This window comes from Ranitomeya imitator, chromosome 5 (assembly GCF_032444005.1).
Source record: "Ranitomeya imitator isolate aRanImi1 chromosome 5, aRanImi1.pri, whole genome shotgun sequence".
Classification (NCBI taxonomy): Eukaryota; Metazoa; Chordata; class Amphibia; order Anura; family Dendrobatidae; genus Ranitomeya; species Ranitomeya imitator.
Window position 1 is genome coordinate 494,961,288 of NC_091286.1, and position 26,744 is coordinate 494,988,031.

The 26,744-nt window shown below is 41.9% G+C and overlaps 1 protein-coding gene across 3 annotated transcripts in view; it reads left to right on the forward strand.

Moving 5' to 3' along the window:
- IFT80 (intraflagellar transport 80) overlaps window positions 1-26,744 on the forward strand; it is a 187,924-nt gene that overhangs the window by 131,630 nt on the left and 29,550 nt on the right. For all 3 annotated transcript variants that reach the window (XM_069727415.1, XM_069727417.1, XM_069727416.1), the window contains exons 10-18: window positions 358-476; window positions 3,543-3,617; window positions 5,255-5,418; window positions 5,893-5,957; window positions 7,778-7,913; window positions 10,686-10,833; window positions 17,476-17,647; window positions 23,108-23,197; window positions 23,286-23,458. In XM_069727415.1, the coding sequence (XP_069583516.1) occupies window positions 358-476; window positions 3,543-3,617; window positions 5,255-5,418; window positions 5,893-5,957; window positions 7,778-7,913; window positions 10,686-10,833; window positions 17,476-17,647; window positions 23,108-23,197; window positions 23,286-23,458 (1,142 nt within the window). The remainder of the gene's footprint in view (window positions 1-357; window positions 477-3,542; window positions 3,618-5,254; window positions 5,419-5,892; window positions 5,958-7,777; window positions 7,914-10,685; window positions 10,834-17,475; window positions 17,648-23,107; window positions 23,198-23,285; window positions 23,459-26,744) is intronic.

Here is a 26,744-nt window from a genome sequence, read left to right on the forward strand (position 1 = left end):
TCGTCAGGTGAAATTATCTTTTTTGGTGCATCGTCCTCTATAAACCGGACTGTCACTGCTGGGAACCAATGCAATCTGAGTGATCTAGTATAAATTGTTCATTACATATTGTTTTACCTTGGTCTGCCTGTGCAATCAGAATATTTAAGACTTATAATTGGTGAGAGTTTACTGATCAGCGATCTTTTCGTGCCACCACTCAGTCCGTGTAAAGATTAGTTCAGTACAGTTCCTGAGATTTTTGTATTGTGTTGTATTGTCTTTTATGGTCAAATACCATTTATATGTGTGTTGGAATCGTGATGTATTGACTATCTGGAGTCAGTTTTCAGCCTCACTCATTGCCTATGTTTCCAGGTCCGTAATGTAATCAATGATGCCGTGGACTTGCTGGAATTTCGCGACAGAGTAATTAAGGCATCTTTGAAGTATGGACATTTAGTGGTTTCTACCTCTCTCCAGTGTTATGTATTTAGGTAAGTAAGTTGTCGGTCTGTGGATCGTTTCCTTTGATTCATTGCTTTTCAATCATGCGCTCTACAAAGATCCTTCAAGCCGACACTATACCAGGCTTGTATCCTTTTTTAGAAACACTGTCATAGGAAGCAGGTGGTACTGTCGCTACCAATTCTTTCTGCCTCTCGAGAAGTTGAAGAATCAAAACATCTGGATGCGTTCCAAGAAAAACCTTTCAAGTAATTGTTTTTGTAGCTTTCTGGTGCAAGTGTGGTCACCTAGTTTACAAAGTGAAAGAGCGGCCTCCGCCCCATTGTTATTAGTTCATGATCTACGCCTCGACTTAATGGTCGGGGATATCACATTTGTGAACAGCTGCGGGGGATAAAAAGAGAAGAGAAAATCCAGGCTGCATTTATTATCCAGGTCTTTATTCTTGTGCAGTATGAATTGTATAATATGACAGTCACTGCCCAAAAACGGTAGACACTACTGCCCTAAACAATGCGTGTATGCTGTTGCGTAACCTGTCAGGGCCTGGGTTAGGGGAGATGGTAAGAGTGCGGCTTCTAAGACCAGTGGCTGGATGCTGGTGGCCAAGAGAGACATCTGCCGGTGTACGAGCACTGGAGCGAGTTCCTGCTGTCACCAGGACGGGCGATTTCGGGAGCATCTCCATTTGCTTCCGTGCTATACAATAAAGAAAAGTCTGATTGCCCTGTATGTGGTTATCTGATCTCATATTTTGTGCTATATACCTGACACAGAATCTGTCATAGTCACTAGCGGCAGCCGGATCCTCCTATATAACGTTCCCTTTCTTGAGCTGCAGACACACAATCAGTGTTTCCCCTGCCCTCTCGAAGCCACAAAAGCTTTCTATTGCCAACATCCTTCCACCGAGTGAAAATAAAATACTAAATTATATAGCTCGAAATTATATAGAACTTGGCCATTTATCAGATGGAGACAGAAATAATGTATATACAGTAGTTTAGCTCCATGGCTTTAACTCTAGCGCTCCTGTGCTTCATAACTCAATTATTAACATTACCAACTAATGCTTTAAAGGGGTTGCCCGCTACTGAATAATTCCTGCTTAATCATTTCAGGGCCCCATAGAAAATAAAAGCAGTCTATACTCCCCTCCTGCAGTGGCGCCGTCACAGCAATGTCGGCGCTGCTGTTCCCAATGGGTCATGTCATGTTGTTCATGTAACTGCTGCAGCCAGTCAGCGGCTGCTGATCGTCTGCAGGCATTACTGTTTTGTCAGGGTTACTAAGCTCTGGCAGAATATTGACGAGCTGCTGCTGATCAGCGGTCATATGACACAGTAATTTCACGTGAGCCACTGGGAATAGCAGTGCCAACATTGCTGGAACAGCGTTGCAGTGGGGCGCGAGTATAGATTGCAGCCCTGAAGAGATTAAGCAGGGGTTAATCCATATAAGGGAGCAATAAACTTGGTTCTTGAATATCAAAGGCACCATTTTAAAGTGAATTTGTTGTCAGAAAATGTCCTATTGTTTGTTAGGGTTATTTTAAATAATTTTTTCCCTATCACAATCTGGAACATATTTTAAAAAAAGAGAGAAATCTTACAATCTTCACACTGGCCACTAGGCCTATGCTTCCTGTTAGTTTCAACCGCCAACTGGACGTAATCAACAATAGACTGACCTTGACCCTAGTGAATTGTACAGAAGTATTTTCTAGGCATGCTCTGATTGGACAAAGGTCATTGTGAAGGGAGGGGGAGGAGGTGAGCTGTGATATCACTTATAGTGAACGGTTGATCCTATGTACAGGGTGGGCCATGTACTGTATATGGATACACCTAAATAAAATGGAAATGGTTGGCGATATCAACTTCCTGTTTGTGGCACATTATTATATGGAAGGGGAAAAACTTTTCAAGATGGATGGTGACCATGGTGGCCATTTGGAAGTCAGCCATTTTGGATCCAACGTTATTTTTTCCAATGGGAAGAGGATCATGTGACACATCAAACTTATTGAGAATTTCACAACAAAAACAATGGTGTGCTTGGTTTTAACGTAATTTTATTCTTTCATGAGTTATTTACAAGTTTCTCTTTGTTTACAGCCATTGACATGTCGCAGAGGTTAACATGTGAGGAGCGGATATAAATTGTGTTGATGTCTGGTGAACGCAGTACCCGGGTCATTGCAGCAGATTTCAATGCAAGAAAACTGTCACCATTCCCATGTGTTTTAAGTGTATCCATATAAACGGCCCACCCAGAAAAGTTTGCCTCATCACTGAACATCATGTTCTGTGTAAACTGAGGGTCCTGGTCCAATTTTTGTTTTGCCCATTCTGCACATTCAGCGCGCTTATCTGGCATCAGTCGAACATCCCTTCGGCAGATATTAGCTTCTCACAAATGGCACCCTTACAAAATCCAGCTGCTGCAGCATCTCAGCAAGGATGACCCAGATCGGTGCGCTGATCTGTGGGTTATGTCACTGCCAAACAGCCTCAAGAGTTGGTGTAGTCAGAAATCACATCTGCATGAAGTCTATGGGCCCATATTTATAGACCGATGTTCTTGGTGCCCATCTTGATGAGGGAGCATGATGAAGTTGGAAGCAAGGCGTGAAGTGGCGTGCGCCTCGCCACAGTCTTACTCCAGTAGTGGTGTCACCATCCCTCCCTAGCTCAGTACATTTTGGCTGAGCTGGGCGAAAATGTTTTGAAAATACAAAAAGCTGCAAAATCTATGTGCAACGTTGTGTTGCACAAAAAATTATAACTTTTCAAAGTTTTATCTGCATTAATTCTGGAGCTGAAATTGAAGATCCGATACAATGAGGGAACCCTTACTTACAGTGGGTTCCCTCAGTCTCATTTTCAGTTGAAAAAATAGTGTGGCATGCGTCATTATTCTTCCCATCAAATCCAAAGGAAGCGGTGCTGAAGGCTTCCAATGGAGCCTCCGACACAGATGTGAACTTACAGGAAAATACTTTACTATATGATATTTCTGTGAATCTGTAACATTTTGGGGGTCGGAGTGTAACCATTATTATGTTGCCACAAATGTCTTCTTTTTTTTTCTAGCACAAAAAATTGGAACACACCGCTCATCTTCGATCTCAAAGAAGGAACTGTGAGTTTGATCCTGCAGTGCGAAAGGTAGAAATGACTCGGTGTGATTGTCAGTTGCCATAAACATGAGCATGTCCTGGGCTCTAATGTTCAGACATCTCCATTTTTAATACTTGTGTTCCTTTTGTCTGTGATTTAGTGAGGTCTTCCTATTTTTGATTAATTATATATCGTGAAGAATTTCAGGAGATATTTTTACTTAAGCGTCACCCTGAACTTTGCAATGCTGTCAGCCTTATTCGCATGACCACTTGAAGGATCGGCCCTGCCTGTCAATTCTAGAGGATCCAGACCTGTTTGCAGTCCGCGTAGTACCCTGTCTTGTCAACTGGCACAATACATATCATCTGACTCTTATGGGAATTGTGCCATTCACTGTTGTTGTGTGCCGGCTGAATAACACATGGACCCAATGTATGGCCATCTGAATACGACCTTGTACAATATTATATTGGGGGTAACATACAGTATATGAAATACAGTATAGGATAGACTGAATGAATGGTGATCTCTGGAAGACCCCAGATAAGTCCTTATCAGTAGTCTAGACAGATGTATAAAATTATTAAAGCCTTATTCCCATATTTAGGTGTTATCAGCTATCCACCATAAAGGTTACAACTTGCTCCAGCTCCTGGGACCCCCATCTATTCTGAGATGGGGGCTTTGTCCAACAGTCTTGCAGAGAATGAATGGTGCAGGGTACGGCCACTGCTTGATTTTGACGGCACATTTCAGAATTCACTTCTCAGGGTCTTAGGAGGGGGGGAACCTAACAGTCGGACCCCCACTAATCAGCAGGTAATCCCCTATTTTATGGATACTTAATATCTCCTAAAGGTGTGAATAACCCCTTAAACTCCTCTTGTGAGTTACAGATTGGTGCAAAATGTAAGACTGCCAAGTGGGACATTCATTGTAGTGTTTTCTGATGGAGACGGTGCCAGTGTAGTAAAGCGAGTCCAGAGTAAGGATTTACTTTACGACAAATAAGATAATAAACGTGAGCCCCATGGAGCGATGTGTCGTATAAGAGCGGCCGCCGTTTAGAAGCAGAACTGTCAGATGCCTGAGCCATGTCTCAGCGCACGTGGCTTGTGTTATGGCATCGGTTTCCAATCAGCCATATGCTGGGTGTTTGGTAAGAAATGAATGACATTCCTTTCTGCATTCCTCCTCTCGGGTCTAATGTGCATTAGGAGCTGGATTTCTTAGGCTGCCGTCACACTAGCAGTATTTGGTCAGTATTTTACATCAGTATTTGTAAGCCAAAACCAGGAGTGGGACAATTAGAGGAAAAGTATAATAGAAACATATGCACCACTTATCACCCACTCCTGGTTTTGGCTTACAAATACTGATGTAAAATACCGACCAAATACTGCTAGTGTGACGGCAGCCTTACTCTTAATGCTGTGAAGCACGGTGCTAACAGTGCACATCCATGTTCCCCAGCAATAATGATCTACAGCTTACAGGAAATCTGGGTTCTGCAGAACTATGAGCACAGATAAGGCTTCGGGAAGTAGCTGCCGATAGATCATACACTTGGGTGCTCGGCTCTGGCTCATCGCTTTGTTTTCTGAAGTCCTCTTTGAAGATGTCCACATTGTTGCCTATAATGTACCTGCTCTTTGGTCACTTCCTTCCTTGTGTTCTTGCAGGCATTTCCTCCTAGTGGATGGTGGCAGCGTGTTTTTATACTCCTACGAAGGTCGTCTGATCAGCTCTCCGAAAGCTCCTGGTATGAGAACAGACATTCTCAATGCACAGACGGTCTCGCTGAGCAATGACACCGTTGCAATAAAGGACAATAATGATGAAAAGTGTAAGTTTGCTGTATCCATGTCATGCATCCAGATGAAGCTGTACAATTACCCCATAGGGAGACCTAGTACCAATCTTTAATTATAAGGGCTGAGATAGCAATACCTATTGATATTATGAACTTAAAGGGGTTTTATTGGAATAGAAAAAAGAACTAAAAGGAATTGTAAATACTTTGAATTAGCAAATCAAAATCATGAGCAAATCACACAGGGCCTCTTCATCGGGATAACCCTGGACAGGTTTGTTCTGATGAAGTGGTCCTGAGTGACCTCAAAAGGCGTTGGCTTTTAAACCTGCTTAATAAAGGTCATTATTTTATCGATTATCCGTTATCAGCAGTGCATTAGTGATACCTCCAGCCTCCTTTTTTTTATTAAACACCATAAGCCTCACTTGCCTGTCTTCATACATTCATTAGATCGATATCTATGATTGAAGATGAAGTCGATGTCATGTTTTCTTTATTTCGTAGTGATCTACTTGTTTGATGCTTTATCGGGAAAACCTCTAGGAGATGGGAAGCCTCTTACACACAAGGTGAAGTATTGGATGCTGTACATTTATATTCTGTTTTTTGATAATTGCTGTTGTCCTTTGTGTCAATTTTACATGGTGGAGGGAAAGGAGTAAAAGAAATCAGACAATGCCCAGTTTGCAGACGCAGAGGTAAACTACTGTATAACTAACGCTTTGTCTCCCGTGTGGATTTTTTCCAGCTGGACCACACACAGTTCCTTGGACAGTGAGCAGTGTGACGCTACCACATGCCTTGTCTCTGCCTTATCTGTGGGAGCTTGGCTTTTCTTTGGCTGCTTGGGGACAAAGTCATGAAATGTCATAAATATAGCAAGTGATCTCAATCAGATTTATAGTTGTTTGTACCAGGCCCAAGACGGCAATACCCAAGAATGAGATACATTTTCGGTTTTATACAGACTGCATTTGTTTTATTCCATAGCCGAAGGCACAGTTCAAATCCCAGCTGTGAAAGGCAATGCAGACATAGCTTCACTTATTTTTGTGAGGGCGTTCCCTGTAGACATGACTTTTAGTAGCATCAGATCCAGTTTATTTCTTAAAATTAATAATGTGTTTTTGTGCCAACTGCATTGTGGTGTAAGAACAAGGTAAGATTGATAGCCTATTCGAGTTTGACATATTAATGTTTTATTTTGGAACTTGGCTCCAAGAACCTCCGCTAATTGGCCAAATTGGAATAAAGAAACGGTAACACAGAGCTTATTTACAGGAAGACTGCACAAAAAAATGATCTCACCACTTTCTCTCTTCATCTTTTCTCTCACTAATTTAATAAAAATTGACAAATCTATCAAGGATCTTTTGTCTCTGCTGCAGGAGATCTAGTGTCCTGTGTCTGGCTGTAAGACAACTGCCTACAGCAGGTGCCGCTTATTTCTTCTCCATCTACAGTAGGACACAAAGATTGGCGCTATACTATACGTTGTGCTAAATTCCACCTCCTCCATCATTCTTTTACCAAAATGGAACCGATGAGTAGGAGATTCATCCCTATGAAGGATTTATATAAGATCCTTTTGTTTTAGGAACGTGTAGAAAATCGTTGACAATCGAGACATGGATTTATCGTTCATTTCTAGGTTTATTGTTCCTCGAACTCTCATTTGCCTGTTTGTTCTGATGATTTGCTAAGAATAGGCGAACCGTAAACGACATCTTGTAGATACTTTTAAGAATGCTCAATTGTTGGATGCAATTTTCAATCATGAAGCTGGTAAATGGTGCATTTATGAGCGAGGCATCAAATAATACCCAGTTTTACTCAATTTTAGGTGCATTAAAGGGGTTTTGGCCTCACACTAGGTTATGCCACCTTTCAGTTTAACTTGCCTCTTAGGTTTTGCATTTGTTAAAGGGCCCTTGTAGTTTGTGACTTTCACTAAGTGATGACTACTGCCTGTTGTGTAAATTTGGTTTTCCAAGATACTTTCTCTTCTATATGTTCGCCTAGTGTAAAAATATCAAAATAAGCTTCAATCACGTCACTGCTACAATACGTGTGACCGCTGCAGCCAATCATCGGGCTGAGCAATGATGCCTCTACAGCCTGTCAACAAACATCAGGTGCAGTATGTGCTTGATCTTTGGTGGGTGAGGAAATTTTATTTTATTATTGTTACAGTTGGCAACCTTACAATATAATAAATAAAACACTTGAAAACCCCTTTTAGCACCATTTTAGTCTAATTCAAAGGCAGCAAAGATAGTTTTGACCCCCCCAGCCAAATGGTTGTAAATATTAGAATCCCACCTGGTGTACGAGTAAGTAATAAGTTTTCACATTGTATATATAACTGGTGCTCACTTTTCATTTTCAGAGTGAAGTTGTAGAGATTGCTCTGGATCAAGGAGGACCAGCAAATGAAAGAAAGATTGCATTTGTTGACAAAAACCGAGATCTCTACATAAGTACAGTTAGGAAGCTTGGAAAAGAACAGCGAGCCGTCAAAATCGGTATGATCAGCAATACATCACGCTAATTCTCAAACTATATAGTGACATCTATAAGAAATACGCTAGTTTTAAGAAAGAATTGCAGACAAAATAAATCTAAACTTTCCAAATAAAGCTGTTCAACCCCCCGACATGACTAGCTTGTGCCCTCTCTTGATCCTAGATGTTAATGTTCAGCTGTGAATTAATCTCTTCATTAGCTGTGATGTAATGTGCAATATATAACATAATTGGACTGTTTTATCATAGACATAAAATCATTGATTATTTTGTAATGACCCTGACTTAAAGCATTATTCCCATCTCCAAGATCCTATCACAATATATAGTATGTATAATATTAAGAATTACCTCCAATTAGAAATGTAGTATAGTTCTTCTGATTTGCAGTGTCGCTTACCCCATATCTAGAGCATTGCAGCAGCTTAGGTATTCATGGTTGCAACCACTAACCGGTAACTACCTGTCTGATGGGGTAAGTGACATAGCGAATCGCAAGAACTATACTAGATTTGTAATTGGAGATATTTGCTAGTATTATTTTTATTACACTTACTAAATATTGGGATAGGATCTTGGAGATGGGAATACCCTTTTTAAGATCTGTTTCACAGGTCGACCGTGACAGAGAGGAGCTAGAAGAATGCAGTGTCTGATTTCTCCTACTCCTGCACTGATTAGAAGGACTTCACCTTCATATTAAACTATGTAAATTACTTTTGGCAGTGCAGGGGTTAATCTCTATTGAGAACTCCTGGAGCATTTAGGCACTCAGCTGTGCACTGTTAGCCACTCCCATCTCCTATATAAACTGGGTCCTGGCAAGCACTCATTGTCATATATAGCTTTTGCTGCATGGCTGGAGGTAGTTGTTGGTGGTTATTGGAGAAGGCGGTTGGTGGATTTATCTGTGACTGTTTCTAGGTTTTGAGGGTGTGATACTTCCCTTTCTTCTCCTACATTGGTTTAATCCCATCTTCCACTCCCAATGTTTACCTCTGTTTGTATGTGTATATATTTGTATGTTTGTTATTTTTCATTATCCCTGTTCGTGTTACCTTGTGTGTCTGGTTGGTGTATTACGGTACACTACTACTCCTCTCCTCCCTGGGTGGGGGAAGGGTACAGACTGAAGGCGGATTCAGGAGTTAAGGCAAGGTACATGACCCCGGCGTCTTCACCATCAGAAGTAATTTGGGGAACAGGGCGAGCTAGGGTGCCCCTAGTGATGGGGACAGTGAAGGAGCCCCTGGTCCTGGGACACTCGACAACAGAGCCATGACAGTTTGTCTACATGGACCGGCCGGCAGCACAGTGCAACCACTAAGTGGTAAACTTTTACCAATCGGCGGTCATTACCATGCCTATTCATGCAGGCACACCAAACAATCTATGGGAACTGAGCCATCAATACTAGATTGGTCAGTATACATTGGCTGCTGCTGCAGTTCTGGCCAGTGCAAGGCCTATTTATATAGGACTATGCACTGACTAGAATGATACATTTTTGTGCGGCAAGATAATCGTGAATTGAGCATTTTTAACAACGCTCGTTCATGATTATTTTGTAGTGTAAATGCCCTTAGTGTTATTTTACCCAGGAGCTGTAATCACAGTCCTGCTGGTCACTGCTAAATATGGTTGACAACCTTGTTGATAGACACACCTATAACTGCTTGGATGATTTTCCTGCATCAAATTGTTTTGTGCTACCTGTTCTGTGCTTGTTCATGCTGTGACATTAACCTGAATAAATTATTGGTATTGAACCAGCAGGGAATATTGGCAGATTTTAGCTCTGAAGCCTTAGCAACATTTAAAGATTTATTCCAGTACGAAGGCATTATCACCAATCCAACACTACAAGATTGGTGAGGGTCTGACTGCTGGGACCCCACCTATCACCAGAACAGCACCCTGCTGCTCCATTCATTGTCATTGGGATCGGCAGTCCCATAGAGAATTAATGGAGCCGCAATGCTCTTTCTGAACTGCTGCTACAATAACATGGAGGACAGGAGTCCCCCATTCTGGTGACCAGTTGGGGTCTCAGCAGTCAGACACTCACATATACAGTAGTTACCAGCTATCTTGTGGGTATGTGATAACATTTCCTTACCAGAATGCCCATTTAATGCAGCTTTGGACTATGAAACTGTGACTCTATAAAATGCTTTAAATAGAATTAAATTACAAATATCATTACATTTTATGGTGCTACAAGTGGCTTTATTATTGCAATTATACATTAATTAAAATGTAATTAACATTACTGTAAATGAGGGCATGTAAGGTAACGTTCACATTTGCGTTGTTGGGCGCAACGTCGGCGACGCAACCAACAACGCATGTACACAGCGCAGCGTTTTGCGATGCATGCATTGTCATAAAATCGTACAGAGCATGAATTTCAGCGCAGGGAAAACGCGACAAGTAGCGTCCTCTGCGCCCTGTCTGTGCGTCAATATGACCAAGCATCCCAGAAAGAGCAGAGGTGAAAATGACGGAAACAGAGGTTATACTGAGTCTTTTCTCACAAAACTATCACTCTGCTCAGCTCCTCCTGCACTATAACATGGCGCCTGCAGAGTGAACTGTGTTTTTGTGGTGACAGGTTCCCTTTTAGATGTATCAGACACCACCGTTACTTCTGGGAGCGACATCTCTCGCATTTGCCTCGTAGGTGAATGGTTATTGCCATTGATTTGCTTGGTAGGTGTGCTGCACTGTGTTACTGACACTGTATACATATGTTGTCTCTTTGTTTTTCAGGTAGTATGGTTCACACTTTAGCCTGGAGTGACGTATCCAATATATTGTGTGGTATACAGGACAGTCGCTTCACAGTCTGGAACTATCCAAGTGTAGCCTATGTAGATAAAGAATTGCTGCCAAAAACAATTACTGAGAAAGATGCAAGGTATGTTTGTCTCATCAAATCAATAGGTATATTGTCTAACGATTGCAGGAAAGCTGATAATTGTCCATAGCCGCTGCTCAATTTAAGACTTAAGAGTCTGCATCATTCATTGTAGCCAAATTCTCCAACCCTAGCACATGAATTACAGTTGTGTGAAAAAGTGATCACCAAACAAATTTAAATATTAGACAAAGATAACACAAGTTATGCAGTTTTTAAATTAAGGTTTTTCTTATTAAGGGAAAAGAAATCCAAACCTACGGGACACTGTGCGAAAGTGATTGCCCCCTAAATGTAATAACTGGGTGGGCCACCTTTAGCAGCAACAACTGCAATCAAGTGTTTGAGATAACTCGCAATGCGAGTGTTTTATAACGTTCTGGAAGAATTTTAGCTCACTCGTCTTTGCAGAATTGTTGTAATTCAGCCACATTGGAGGGTTTCCAAGCACGAACTGCCTTTTAAAGGTCATGTCACAGCATCCTAATCAGATTAAGGTCAGGACTTTTACTAGGCCACACCAAAGCATTAATTTTGTTTTTCTTAAGCCATTCAGAGGTGGACTTGCTGGTGTGTTTTGGATCATTGTCCTGCTTCATAACCCAAGTGTTCTTCCACCACCATATTTTATTGTTGGTACAATGTTCCTTTTCTGAAATACTGAGTTACTTCTACACCAGATGTAATGGGACATACTGTACATCTTCCAAAAAGTTCAGCTTTTGTCTCATCAGTCCACAGAGTATTCTCCCAAAAGTCTTGGGGATCATCAAGATGTTTTATTCCAAAACTGAGATGAGCCTTTATGTTCTTATTGCTTAGCAGTGGTTTTTGTCTTTGGAAGTCTGCCATGCAGGCCATTTTTGCCCAGTCTCTTTCTCATGGTGGACTCATGAACACTGACCTTATCTGAGGCCTGCAGTTCTTTGCATGTTGTTGTGGGGTCTTTTGTGACCTCTTGGATGAGTTGTTGCTGCGCTCTTGGGGTAAGTTTGGTCAGCCGGCCACTCCTGGGAAGTTTCACCACCGTTCCATGTTTTTGCCATTTGTGGATAATATCTCACTGTGGTTCGCTGTAGTCCCAAAGCTTGAGAAAGAAATGGCTTTATAACCTTTTTCAGACTGACAGATCTCAATTACTTGGTTTCTCAATTGTTCCAGAATTTCTTTGGATCGCAACATGATGTCTAGCTTTTGAGGATGTATTGGTCAACTTCACTTCGTTAGGCAGGTCCTATTTAAGTGATTTTCTTGATTGAGATCAGGTGTGGCAGTAATCAGGCTAGGGGATTTGAACTTAGCTTCCCAAAGATGTGATAGACCACAGTTGACTTATTTTTTTAAAGGGGTGGGGGGGGGGCAATCACTTTTTCACACCAGACCCTGTAGGTTTGGATTTCTTTTGCCCTTAATAATAAAAACCTTCATTTAAAAACTGCATCTTGTGATTACTTGTGTTATCTTTGTCTAATATTTACATTTATTAAGTGATTTCAGTGTGACACACATGCAAAAGAATAGGAAATCAGGAATGGGGCAAACACTTTCACACAACTGTAGACTAAAGGTACCGTCACACTTAGCGACGCTGCAGCGATACCGACGACGATCCGGATCGCTGCAGCGTCGCTGTTTGGTCGCTGGAGAGCTGTCACACAGACCGCTCTCCAGCGACCAACGATGCCGGTAACCAGGGTAAACATCGGGTAACTAAGCGCAGGGCCGCGCTTAGTAACCCGATGTTTACCCTGGTTACCATCCTAAAAGTAAAAAAAAACAAACACTACATACTTACCTACAGCCGTCTGTCCTCCAGCGCTGTGCTCTGCTCTCCTTCTGTACTGTCTGTGTGAGCACAGCGGCCGGAAAGCAGAGCGGTGACGTCACCGCTCTGCTTTCCGGCTGACCGACGCTCACAGCCAGTACAGGAGGAGTGCAGAGCACAGCGCTGGAGGACAGACGGCTGTAGGTAAGTATGTAGTGTTTTTTTTTTTTTTACTTTTAGGATGGTAACCAGGGTAAACATCGGGTTACTATGCGCGGCCCTGCGCTTAGTTACCCGATGTTTACCCTGGTTACCAGTGAAGACATCGCTGAATCGGTGTCACACACGCCGATTCAGCGATGTCTGCGGGGAGTCCAGCAACCAAATAAAGTTCTGGACTTTCTTCCCCGACCAGCGACAGCAGGGGCCTGATCGCTGCTGCCTGTCAGACTGGACGATATCGCTAGCGAGGACGCTGCAACGTCACGGATCGCTAGCGATATCGTCTAGTGTGACGGTACCTTTATGTTTGCAAAATCGTCTGACAATCTAGGGTGTATGGAGGCCTCCCAATTCACCCAGATCCTTTCGCTCTCTGGGAGATAAGCCAGAGATCCGCTGAGCTGTGTTCCTGTGTATGGGGGCATTCAAAGGAGCTATAGCTGTCGGCTGAACGAATGATCATCTACTGTGTACGTGGGACTGTTTAAGGTCTTGACATCTTTATTTTGTCTTATATTTATATCTTTGAGATAAGTTAAATGATAGAGGGAATCTATCTTCATTTTATGATATCAGCCAGAGGTTTGCTATATAAGTACTGCTGTGCCACAATTCTAACATCCATTGTACCATTATTGAGAAGCCCTGATTTTCATCTTTATGCAGATTAGACTGGAAGTGCATTAGGGGTGTATCACTGCACTTGCAGTCCTTGTCTCCTGTTCTGTTTTCCCCATCTGGCACTGTCTTATTGATAGTAGGTTTGGTGGGTGACATCTCCACTGTCTTGTTCCAATATCATGTGTATGTACAAGTCCTCGTGCCACTCCCACTAAAAGAAGGAGAGGCAAAAAAATGAAGCTGACCGATTCCACAAGTGAAGCTGACCGATTCCACAAGTGAAGCTGACCAATTCCATAAATAAAGCTGACCGATTCCACAAGTGAAGCTGGCCGATTCCACAAGTGAAGCTGGCCGATTCCACAAGTGAAGCTGGCCGATTCCACAAGTGAAGCTGACCGATTCCATAAATAAAGCTGACCGATTCCACAAGTGAAGCTGACCGATTCCACAAGTGAAGCTGACCGATTCCATAAATAAAGCTGACCGATTCCACAAGTGAAGCTGACCGATTCCATAAGTGAAGCTGACCAATTCCATAAGTAAAGGTCACGATTCCATAAGTGAAGGTCACAATTCCACAAGTGAAGCTGACCGATTCCACAAGTGAATCTGACCGATTCCACAAGTGAAGCTGGCCGATTCCACAAGTGAAGCTGACCGATTCCATAAGTAAAGGTCACGATTCCATAAGTGAAGGTCACAATTCCATAAGTGAAGCTGACCGATTCCACAAGTGAAGCTGACCGATTCCACAAGTGAAGCTGACCGATTCCATAAGTGAAGCTGACCGATTCCATAAGTGAAGCTGACCAATTCCATAAGTAAAGGTCACGATTCCATAAGTGAAGCTGACCGATTCCACAAGTGAAGCTGACCGATTCCACAAGTGAATCTGACCGATTCCACAAGTGAAGCTGACCGATTCCACAAGTGAAGCTGACCGATTCCACAAGTGAAGCTGGCCGATTCCACAAGTGAAGCTGACCGATTCCATAAGTAAAGGTCACGATTCCATAAGTGAAGGTCACAATTCCATAAGTGAAGCTGACCGATTCCACAAGTGAAGCTGACCGATTCCACAAGTGAAGCTGACCGATTCCATAAGTAAAGGTCACGATTCCATAAGTGAAGGTCACAATTCCATAAGTGAAGCTGACCGATTCCACAAGTGAAGCTGACCGATTCCACAAGTGAAGCTGACCGATTCCATAAGTGAAGCTGACCAATTCCATAAGTAAAGGTCACGATTCCATAAGTGAAGCTGACCGATTCCACAAGTGAAGCTGACCGATTCCACAAGTGAATCTGACCGATTCCACAAGTGAAGCTGACCGATTCCACAAGTGAAGCTGGCCGATTCCACAAGTGAAGCTGACCGATTCCATAAGTAAAGGTCACGATTCCATAAGTGAAGGTCACAATTCCATAAGTGAAGCTGACCGATTCCACAAGTGAAGCTGGCCGATTCCACAAGTGAAGCTGACCGATTCCACAAGTGAAGCTGACCGATTCCACAAGTGAAGCTGGCCGATTCCATAAGTGAAGCTGACCGATTCCACAAGTGAAGCTGACCGATTCCATAAATAAAGCTGACCGATACCATAAGTGAAGCTGACCGATTCCACAAGTGAAGCTGGCCGATTCCACAAGTGAAGCTGACCGATTCCATAAGTGAAGCTGACCGATTCCATAAGTAAAGGTCACGATTCCATAAGTGAAGGTCACAATTCCATAAGTGAAGCTGACCGATACACATCATTCTGTGCACATCAGAACCGCGGTCGACTTGTCTAAACAGTCTATTAAACGACTCCCAGACGGCAAACATTTTAGCAACCATGTAAACCCACAGGTCGCCTAACCTTTACTGATTGTTCTTTGTGACCTGGGAGCTGCAAGTTACTGGCATGATTGAAGCTCCTCACTCCTCTAGATGTTAGCGATGAGGTCCGCTCTTTTCTCGGTCATGTGACAGGCACAATGTGGTGTCTTTTATAACAGAATGGCGACCCATCTGTCATGAATATGGGTTACTGTTCTGCGAGGCCCATCACTCCAGGCTGAAGACCACATGAGTCTGAGGGGCAGTGTTACCATGTCTCCTGGATCCTCTTATGATCGGCCATGTTGGATGGCCACTTCTGAAAATGCCGGTGAAATATAGGCTGTAGATTCCATGATCCATCTGAAGGGATGGGGCTGACATGAGCGTTACCCATGTGATTGGCAGACTGGATGATCCTGTCACATGAAAGAGCGCATGTCCGCTCTGCCTGCACCATTACAATATAACACCCTGTCGGCGCACATGTCCTAATCCCGCGGGATTCAGATGGAAGCCCTGACAGGGCCACTGAACAAGTGCTGAAGTGCAATGTAAAACCAACCTTAGTTATCAAATCAGTAGCAGTACTTTGTGTGCATGATATCAGAAAATCCTGCAGAATCCTGTAGAATCTCAGGGCATCATTTATACCCAGAGAGGGTGCGAAGAACACCGTGATCTCCAAATACTAATGTCCATCTGTGTCCTGCACAGCATTACTGATCTCCATGACTATATCTGCTGTGTATCACATGGGTGAAGTGTAATAATAGGCTGCTGTGATCCTGGGCGCTGCGGAGCAGAGCCGTCCTGCGTTACATGCCGAGCACAGTAGGTGCTTCGGTCAAAGTGAGTGGAGAATTGCGCCATCTGCTGGATACTGTATAGCACATTTGGTAATCTTACCTATGTATCCTGTAAAACTCTTGTCTCGAGTGTCTCAGATGTCAGTGATTTATTTATTTTTTAATACTTAAAAAAAAAGTTTTTCATGAGTGTTTGTTTTTTCCATCATGATTCATCAGTAATTTTCTCGCATGCATAAATAAAATATTCTCCTACCCATTACATTGTGAAAAACATGCAGCACATGGATTACATTTGTGTGTTGTCCATGATTTTCACAGATTGCCATCGCCTTGTATGGGTAGTTTTGATCCCTGACTCTTATCAAAAGCGGGCATGTCTCTGTTATTTTTATTTTTTTTTTTATTGCTGACAGAAGGTCAGTAAAATACCATGTGTCCAGACTCAGATTATCATAGGTACATGTTTTCTATAATATGGAAATAGAACATGCAAATGAAAAACGGACATCAGAATGCGCCTTAAGTTCCTAAAGTAATTTTCAAGACCGTGACCAGTTTACTAGCCACATGTATTTGGGGCAATAGATCTAAAGTGAATCTTGAGAAGTTACAAAAGCCGAGGGATCTAGATCCGGATGTCCTACTATATTACTTACAGTGCCCGCTTTCTTGCTGTTTCTCTTGGGATCTGGAGGAATATCTCCCTAACATGAAGGCACATTGTCTGAATGTGACATTGTTCTGTGCTGTACCGGCAGCAGACGGTGGTTTGTTTCCCATCCGCAGACTTGCTGTATGGGAATTACTTTCAGGCCTTCAAGATCTTCCTGGTGAAAGCCCAACTACCCGAGCTCCTGCACTTATCCTCCACATATGTCTGTTTGGCATATCAGATGAGGAAATCTGGTCTCGCAATCATAGGATCATTCTTCGGGAAATACTCTTTTGGGGATGGAGGGCTATTGCTGTCTGTTCGATGTGAGATCATTTCCCATGTCACAATGGAAAGCAATGGTTAATAACATCATTCCCTTTTGAAAATATAATTTTATAAAGATAGTGGTTGTCCTCCGAAATATACAAAAGTTTGGGACAGTTGGTGTCATCCTCCTTTTGATAAACCTGTGTAATGCGTTGTTTTCAGCTTTATCCTAGTTTGTTGCTTGAAGTAATCCCACGCAGTGTTCCATATGACGGTGCCATTTCTTTAATTATCAGTATATCACACTTGGTATGAACCCTATATGGTACTACATGAGCAGTGTGTTATCTACGGTATTATTTTGTATGTTGAATACATTTTTTATATAAATATTGTAATGAATATTTCCTGCACCGTGTTCTGTCCATGCCCTACATACATGATTGTCTTTGCTGTAATCTCCTTCCTTCTTCAGTGAGTACAGTAAGAATCCCCAAATTGTGAGCTTTGTCGGGAACAGAGTGACAATCCGAAGAAGTGATGGCTCCCTGGTCCACATAAAAATATCGCCATATCCAGCTATTATTCACGATTATATCACTGCCTCTAAGTGGAGTGAGGCTGTCCGGCTCTGCCGCTTTGTTAAGGTGAGTTATTATTTTGTCCTTCAAAGATGTGACATTTTACAGTCTGATTCTAACTATTGATGAGTGAATATACTCGTTACTCAAGATTTCCCGAGAACGCTCGGGTGTCCTCCGAGTATTTTTTAGTGCTCGGAGATTTAGTTTTTCTTGCCGCAGCTGAATGATTTACATCTGTTAACCAGCATAAGTACATGTGGGGATTCCCTAGCAACCAGGCAACCCCCACATGTACTTATGCTGGCTACCAGATGTAAATCATTCAGCTGCGGCAATAAAAACTAAATCTCCTAGCACTAAAAAATACTCGGAGGACACCCGAGCATGCTCTGGAAATCTCGAGTAACGAGTATATTCACTCATCACTAATTCTAACCTCTATTTCTTCAGTTTGGTCAGTATGGTCCTGCTCTGTACATTTTAATGTTTGGGCGTAGTAGGGTATCAGGGAGCCCCCACAGTGCACACATGTCTTAGAACAATAAGGCTTTCCTATCTGTGACTGTCATTTAGTTACCAGTTCTTGCCAGCTACTTGCAGTCAGTGTATTGAGCTTTCTCATACAGAAGCAGATCTTATGCCCCTGGCATTCCTTCCATCGCCAGGCTGTTGCGTTGGCTGAAACAATGAAGCTGGCTTGGGTGAACATCTGCACTGCAGCAACATATGTTAAAATACAGACAAAGCCTTTGCAGCTTCACTTTTCTCTTGAATTGGCCCATTGAGAGCAATGAACTCGGTTCGCACATTTCAATTTGCTAAGTTGCGACAGAGTACCAAAGCCACATAAACCTTCTTTAACTTTGATTGAAAAACAAAGCACAAGCAAAACATTTAGAATTTTATTTTTTTCTGCACTATTGGTATAGGACAGGTGAGCAAATAATTAAATTTATATTTAAAATGATAAAGATCCAGATTATTATAATATATCCTGTATCCATTCTAGTTTACCGTGACTCAAAGGGAGGGAATTCTTAAAAAGGTTGGCCACTTTTACATTGTTACGCACACCTGTTGAGGTGGATTCTCTAAACCCAAGGTCTGCGTGGGAACACGGACCACAGGTGTCAGTACAGAAGGTAGGTGAGGCATACTGGAGAGAGATAGCAGAGGTACTGGAGAATGCAGTTGGACAATAGACTGTGACAGGAAGCCGCAGGCATCCAGGAGACGTCTTGGAGACCATTATACAGGTTGCAGAGATATTGAAGGCTACCTGCAGACAGGACTCAGGAACAATAAAGTCTTAATACCAAAACACAGGTGTGTGTCTTGGTAGGCATTATATAGGCCCAGGTAGATTACATGGGATTACACAGGGCCATCTATAAAGCAAGACATGGAGCACACAGTTTAGGCAGTTCAGGGGACCAGGATAAGGGACGCAAAGCCTGTATCAGAGACGAGTGCGTAACATATATTCACTAAAAAGACCCTAAACTGATAGATATTTCTGCAAAACAATAAAATCTCCCAAGACTTTGCTTTAGCTGTTCAGCATAAGGGCCCAGACTGTGCATTTATGGGCTATGAGGACACTATAGAGGCGCAGTCTCTTTCTACATGTCTCTGCTTTTTCAACCATATGTGTGAGTGCTGGGCGGCAGGTGAATTCATTCAGCGCATGGGCAGATACAGGGAATTTTGTATCTGTGCAAAAACAAAATCAGGGGTGGGGAACTTCAGGCCCCAGGGCCATTTACTGCCCTCGATGACCTTTTATCAGGCCCCCGGACAGATTCTCAGGGACCACATTCTTGGGCAGGGAGCTTTATTTTGATTGCCACCAGCTCATTAATTTCTTCTTGCTCTGTTAGCACATGCAGTGTTCACTACTGAACACTGAAGGGCATGCAATGAAAGATTACGTCCTGACACCAGTGCCACAGTCAGGATGTACTCTGCGGGTGGAGTTTGTATGGCCCCCGAAGGATGGTATAAATATTCAAATGGCTCTTGGCAGAAAAAAAGATTCCCCACCCCTGCACTAAAGGTTACTGTTCAGGATGTGTCCAGGGATGTGCAAGAAAGTGTTGCCACCTGTAAAGTACATGATCTTTTCCTCAATGTACGTAGTAACCACAGCTCTGCAATGTTAACATAGTCAGTACAAGGGCTGTCTGATGTCTTCTGCCGTATTTTCAAATTGATGGGCCACAACAGTACAATTTACAGAATTTCAAAAAATATTTTTTATACAGAGGCAAACCCCTTTAACTTTATGTGATTCTTTTGCTGATAAACTTCTTAACAATGCCTATTAACTGAAGCCTCAAGCCTAATGAGAAGGAATTAAATACAAGCAATCCATTAATGACGGTATAAAAGAGTTTTAAAGTCTTCCTGTAGAACTTCTAATGCTTTTATCTTCTATTGATCCCTTTGTTCGTTCTATAATCCTTTTATGCCCTGTAAATATTTTAGAGAAAAAAAGAGTCCCATTGCGGTACAACAATATTCCGACCATTATTTAGCAGATTTAGGGAAAAATGAGCCTCCATCATTATGTTTGACATTATCAAAGAAGTAGTTAGGGCTGTCAACGGCCAGGTCCATCAGACATCAAGCAGAGCTCATACACTAGCTTTACTCGCAACTTCATAATGTATCATGTGCAAGTAAAATTAGTATAGGATAGGAGCGTTCGTGTATAAGCTATTTAAGATGCCTATAGATGTGTGTATGTATAAGAGTGTGTATGTATATATATATACACAAGCAGATAAATATGCATGCAAACATTTCTTCTTCCATACAGTACCACACAATAATTGTGTTTCAAATAATACCACAGTGCAGTGCCTAAAATCATGCCTATTCATTGTCCAAATTACACTGCCACCTGTTATACAAACACTACTACCATTCAGTTCCCAAGGAATACTGCCGTTTGGCATCCAAATAGTATAACGCAAAATATTACATGATGTAGCCAAATAAAGAGTCAACATAATACTGCCATATAGCTCCCACATAATACTGCAATTCAGTTCCCAAATAATAACCCCCATACACGGCTAAATATTACCAAGTGGTGAAGGAGTCAGTTTATTCTAGGGTGAAAAAACTTACAGTGAGTGCGGAAAGTATTCAGACCCCTATACAAATTTTCACTTTGTTTCATTGCAGCCATTTGTTAAATTTAAAAAAAAGTTAATTTTTTCTCATTAATGTACACTCTGCACCCCATCTTGATTAAAAAAAAACAAATGTAGAAATTTCTGCAAATTTATTAAAAAAGAAAAATTGAAATATCATATGGTAATAAGTATTCAGACCCTTTGTTCAGACACTCATATTTAAATTACATGCTGTCCATTTCCTTGTGATCCTCCTTGAGATGGTTCTACTCATTCATTGGAATCCAAAAAGAAGCAGAAACGGCAGCACTCACCAGTCTTGATGGCAGGTAATACTTTATTGATGCATATTCTTCACGGCTCGGGGGTGCATATATACAGAGAAGTGTGCAGGTAAAACGACGGCCGTTTCGCGCTACTCGAGCGCTTCAACAGGTCTGACTGGTGAGTTCTGCCGTTTCTTCTTCTTTTGGATTCCTGCATGTTGGACTTTCTTGGCAACAGCACCCGAAGTCTTGTTTGTTCGGCTGCAATCCATGCTTGTTGGGTCCGGTGTGTCGGCTAGCTGGCGTCCTGGAGGTGCGGTCAGCTGTATCTTGATTGTATGACTACTCATTCATTGGAGTCCAGCTGTGTTTAATCTAACTGATATGAGTCGATTTGGAAAGGCACACACCTGTCTATACAAGACCTCACAGCTCATAGTGCATGTCAGACCAAATGAGAATCATGAGGTCAAAGGAACTGGCCAAAGAGCTCAGAGACAGAATTGTGGCAAGGCACAGATCTGGCCAAGGTTACAACAGAATTTCTGCAGAACTCAAGGTCCCTAAGAGCACAGTGGCCTCCATAATCCTTAAATGGAAGAAGTTTGGGACCACCAGAAGTCTTCCTAGACCTGGCCGTCCAGCCAAACTGAGCAATCATGGGAGAAGAGCATTGGTGAGAGAGGTAAAGAAGAACCCCAAGACCTCTGTGGCTGAGCTCCAGAGATGCAGTAGGGAGATGGGAGAAAGTTCCACAAAGTCAACTATCACTGCGGCCCTCCACCAGTTGGGCCTTTACGGCACAGGGGCCGACAGAATCCTCTCCTCAGTGCAGGACATATGAAAACCTGCATAGAGTTTGCTAAAAAAAAAAAACACATGAAGGACTCCCAGACTATGAGAAATAAGACTCTCTGGTCTGATGAGATGAAGATAGACCTTTTTGGTGATTATTTTAAGTGGTAAGTGGAAAAAAACAGGCAATACTCATCACCTCCCCAATACAATCCCAACAGTGAAACATGGTGGTGGCAGCATCATGCTATGGGGGTGTTTTTCAGCAGCAGGGACAGGACAACTGGTTGCCATTGAAGGAAACATGAATGCGGCCAAGTACAGAGATATCCTGGATGAAATCCTCTTCCAGAGTGCTCTGGACCTCAGACTTGGCTGAAGGTTCACCTTCCAACAAGATAATGACCCTAAGTACACAGCTAAAATAGCAAAGGAGTGGCTTCAGAACAACTCTGTGACCATTTTTGACTGGCCCAGCCAGAGCCCTGACCAAAACCCAATTGAGCATCTCTGGAGAGACCTGAAAATGGTTGCCCACCAACATTCACCATCCAACCTGAGAGAACTGGAGAGGATATGCAAGAAAGAATGGCAGATGATCCCCAAATCCAGGTGTGAAAAACTTGTTGCATCATTCCCAAGAAGACTCATGGCTTTACTAGCTCAAAAGGTGCTTCTACCCAATTTACTACATTTCTGTTTTTTTTACAGTCAAGATGGGGTGCAGAGTCTACATTAATGAGAAAAAAATGAACTTTTTTGAATTCATCAAATGGCTGCAATGAAACAGAGTGACAAATTTAAAGGGGTCTGAATACTTTCCATACCCACTGTAAGTACAGGGCTTTTTTGTAGGTTCCTTGGTATTTGGGGCTCTGGGTAGTTGCCTAGCTTACTGCCTCCTAAAATGTCATTTCTATCCTGAATGTGCTCCTGAATTATGCAGAAGGGTAGCATTGTACTGATTTGTAGGTAACACCATATCATAAGAACATAAATTAAGTTCTAATTAATACCAAACGTCTTCCATTTGTCTAAATTGCTGATTTTTATAATGTTATTATGGACAAAATGCTCAACATTCAAGAACTCTGCTGCCGAATCTTCATCTTCCTACCTTACAAAGCTGCTAGCACTTTGACAGCGATGCCCTTATGCCAATGAAAGTGATCAAGTAGGGAATAGTTATTTTCTTTTCCTTTTATAAAGAAATGATTGTGCCGCTAACACGTAGACTGAATCTCCCACCATTTCCAGATGACATGCTGGAAACCTTTTATTATTTTGATGTTTGTTTGTATCTTTATTTCTACGCTCAGGAGCAGACGACATGGGCTTGTTTAGCCGCTATGGCTATTGCAAATAAAGATATGTCGACAGCCGAAATCGCATATGCAGCAATTGGCGAAGTAAGTGAGGAGACATGATCCCTCCTTAAATACCAGCACTATCTTGATGAACATTTGTTTTCTGCAGCATCTAATATTTTTCTTGCAGATTGATAAAGTTCAGTACATAAATTCAGTTAAAGATTTGCCGTCAAAGGAGTTGAGGTTGGCTCACATCCAGCTGTTCAGTGGGAACTTTCACGATGCCGAGGCCATTATCCTGCAGGCTGGCCTTATTTACCAAGCCATACAGCTCAACATTGACTCCTACAACTGGGAGAGGTAAGGCAAAGCTGCAGATAGGTCATTGAACAGCGAGCTTTGTAGACTCTATATCAATGTTAGAATAAGAAAATCATTGGAAAAGTTTGGAATTTTATCCAGTAGATAATAAGATTATTAACCCCTTCCTGCTGCAGCCAGTTTTTAGATTTTCAATTCTTTCTTTTCCCCGTCTTCGAGTGTCAATAGCTTTTTTTTTTTCTATCACTACAGATATCTTAAAGCTCTTTTTTATGGGACAGTATTTTGTGGCATAGTACAATGTATTAAAATAAGAAAGTCTATATTATTTTTGTGGGGTAAAGTAGGAAAATAAAATAGAAATTTCACTATTTTTGGCAGGTTTTTTTGTTACAGTTATATGAAAAAGTTTGGGCACCCCTATTAATCTTAAGCTTAATGTTTTATAAAAAATAGTTTTTTTTTGCAAAAGCTATTTGTTTCATATATCTAATAACTGTTGGACACAGTAATGTTTCTGCCTTGAAATGATGTTTATTGTACTAACAGAAAATGTGCAATCTGCATTCAAACAAAATTTGACAGGTGCATAAGTATGGGCACCCCACCAGAAAAGTGACATTAATAATTAGTAAGTCCTCATTTTGCAAAAATAACAGCCTTTAGTCGCTTCCTGTAGCTTTTAATAAGTTCCTGGATGAAGGTATTTTTGACCATTCCTCTTTACAAAATAATTCCAGTTCAGGGAAGTTTGATGGTCGCCGAGCATGGACAGCCCTCTTCAAATGATCCCACAGATGTTCAATGATATTCAGGTCTGGGGACTGGGATGGCCATTCCAGAACAGTATAATTGTTCCTCTGCATGAATGCCTGAGTAGATTTGGAGCGGTGTTTTGGATCATTGTCTTGCTGAAAGATCCATCCTCTGCATAACTTCAACTTTGTCACTAATTCATGAACATTATTGTCAAGAATCTGCTGATACTGAGAGGAATCCATGCGTCCGTCAACTTTAACAAGATTCCCTGTGCCGGCATTGGCCACACAGCCCCAACGCATGATGGAACCTCCACCAAATTTTACTGTAGGTAGCATGTGTTTTTCCTGGAATGCTGTGTTTTTTGGCCGCCATGCATAACGCCTTTTTGTATGACCAAACAACTCAATCTTGGTTTCATCAGTCCACAGGACCTTCTTCCACAAAGAAATTGGCTTCTCCAAATGTGCTTTTGCATACCTCAGCCGACTCTGTTTGTGGCGTGCTTGCAGAAACGGCTTCTTTCACATCACTCTCCCATTCAGCTTCTCCTTGTGCAAAGTGCGTTGTATAGTTGACCGATGCACAGTGACACCATCTGCAGCAAGTTCATGCTGCAGCTCTTTGTAGGAGGTCTGAGGATTGTCCTTGACTGATCTCACCATTCTTCTTCTCTGCCTTTCTGATGTTTTTCTTGGCCTGCCACTTCTGGCCTTAACAAGAACTGTACCTGTGTTCTTCCATTTCCTTACTATGTTCCTCACAGTGGAAATTGACAGGTTAAATCTCTGAGACAGCTTTTTGTATCCTTCCCCTGAACAACTATGTTGAATAATCTTTGTTTTCAGATCATTAGACAGTTGTTTTGAGGAGCCCATGATGCCACTCTTCAGAGGAGATTCAAACAGGAGAACAACTTGCAAGTGGCCACTTTAAAGGGACAGTCACCTGAATTTGGAGGGAACAATCTTCAGCCATGGAGGCGGGGTTTTTGGGTTTTTGATTCACCCTTTCCTTACCCGCTGGCTGCATGCTGGCTGCAATATTGGATTGAAGTTCATTCTCTGTCCTCCGTAGTACATGCCTGCATAAGGCAATCTTGCCTTGCGCAGGCGTGTACTATGGAGGACAGAGAATGAACTTCAATCCAATATTGCAGCCAGCATGCAGCCAGCGGGTAAGGAAAGGGTGAATCAAAAACCTCAAAACCCCGCCTCCATGGCTGAAGATTGTTCCCTCCAAATTCAGGTGACAGTGTCCCTTTAAGTAGCATTTCTCATGATTGCATACACCTGGCTATGAAGTTCAAAGCTCAATGAGGTTAGAAAACCAAAAAAAAGTGCTTTAGTAAGTCAGTAAATAGTAGGTAGGAGTATTTAAAACATGAAAATGATAAGGGTGCCCATACTTATGCACCTGTCAAATTTTGTTTGAATGCAGATTGCACATTTTCTGTTAGTACAATAAATCTCATTTCAAGGCAGAAACATTACTGTGTCCAACAGTTATTAGATATCTGAAACTGAAATAGCTGTTGCAAAAAAAACAATTTTTATAAAACATTAAGCTTAAGTTTAGTGGGGGTGCCCAAACTTTTTCATATAACTGTATTTTTGCTACTTTTACCAAATCAAATGATTTTAAAAATGGTTTAACTTGCTATTTTCTGACCGAACTTTACTTTTGAACTTTATTATCCTATTGAAAATTGTATAAGAATTTTTTTTTTGCGTGGTGACTGTGTTTTTTTTTTTTATTGCTATTATTTCGGGGAACATTTTGCGTTTTATATTACTTTTCATTGTTTTGGCAAACAAGCAGCTCTGTTTGTTTTAACTTTTTATTGGATTCATTGTGCGTGATACAGAATGAGCTATTTTAATAGTTTGTATTATTGTAGACCCTGTGATTTCAGTTTTATTTTTTGTAGATGGAATTTTTCCACTTAAGAAATGGGAAAAGAAAGGTGTTTTTCTTAAAATACATTTTTTTTAAATGTTTATTAGAATGCTTTTTATCCAAGCCTAGGTAACATGCATTCACTTGTTTTTTTTTTTTTGCTCAGCAACATTTCTGTATTCTGGTATGTTGCAGAGGTAGGCTCACCCGCCCTCTATCTAACTGCTTAGATGCTGCAGTCACTAGTGCCAGTGCCATCTAAGGGTATGTGTCCACGTTCAGGATTGCATCAGGATTTGGTCAAGATTTTATGCAGGTAAAATCCTGACCAAATCTGCACCTGAGGTCACTGGCAGGTCACATGCGCTGTCCTTGCATTGTTTCTGCAATGTAAGGACATGCTGCGTTCTTAAAAGACGCTCCGCATGTGCGTTTTCGCGAGTATGCCGCATGCGTCTTTTAATGCATAGTGGAGACGGGATTTCATGAAATCCCCTCCACTATGCTGTAACATCTGAACACTGCGTGTTTGACGCTGCGGCTCGACGCAGCGTCAAACACGCAGCGTTTCCTGAACGTGGAAACACACCCATAGGGGGTTAATCTTTGATCCTGGCCTTTGCAGGAAGATCCTGGCTGCTTATTATGGCTGACTCTTGCTGCATTT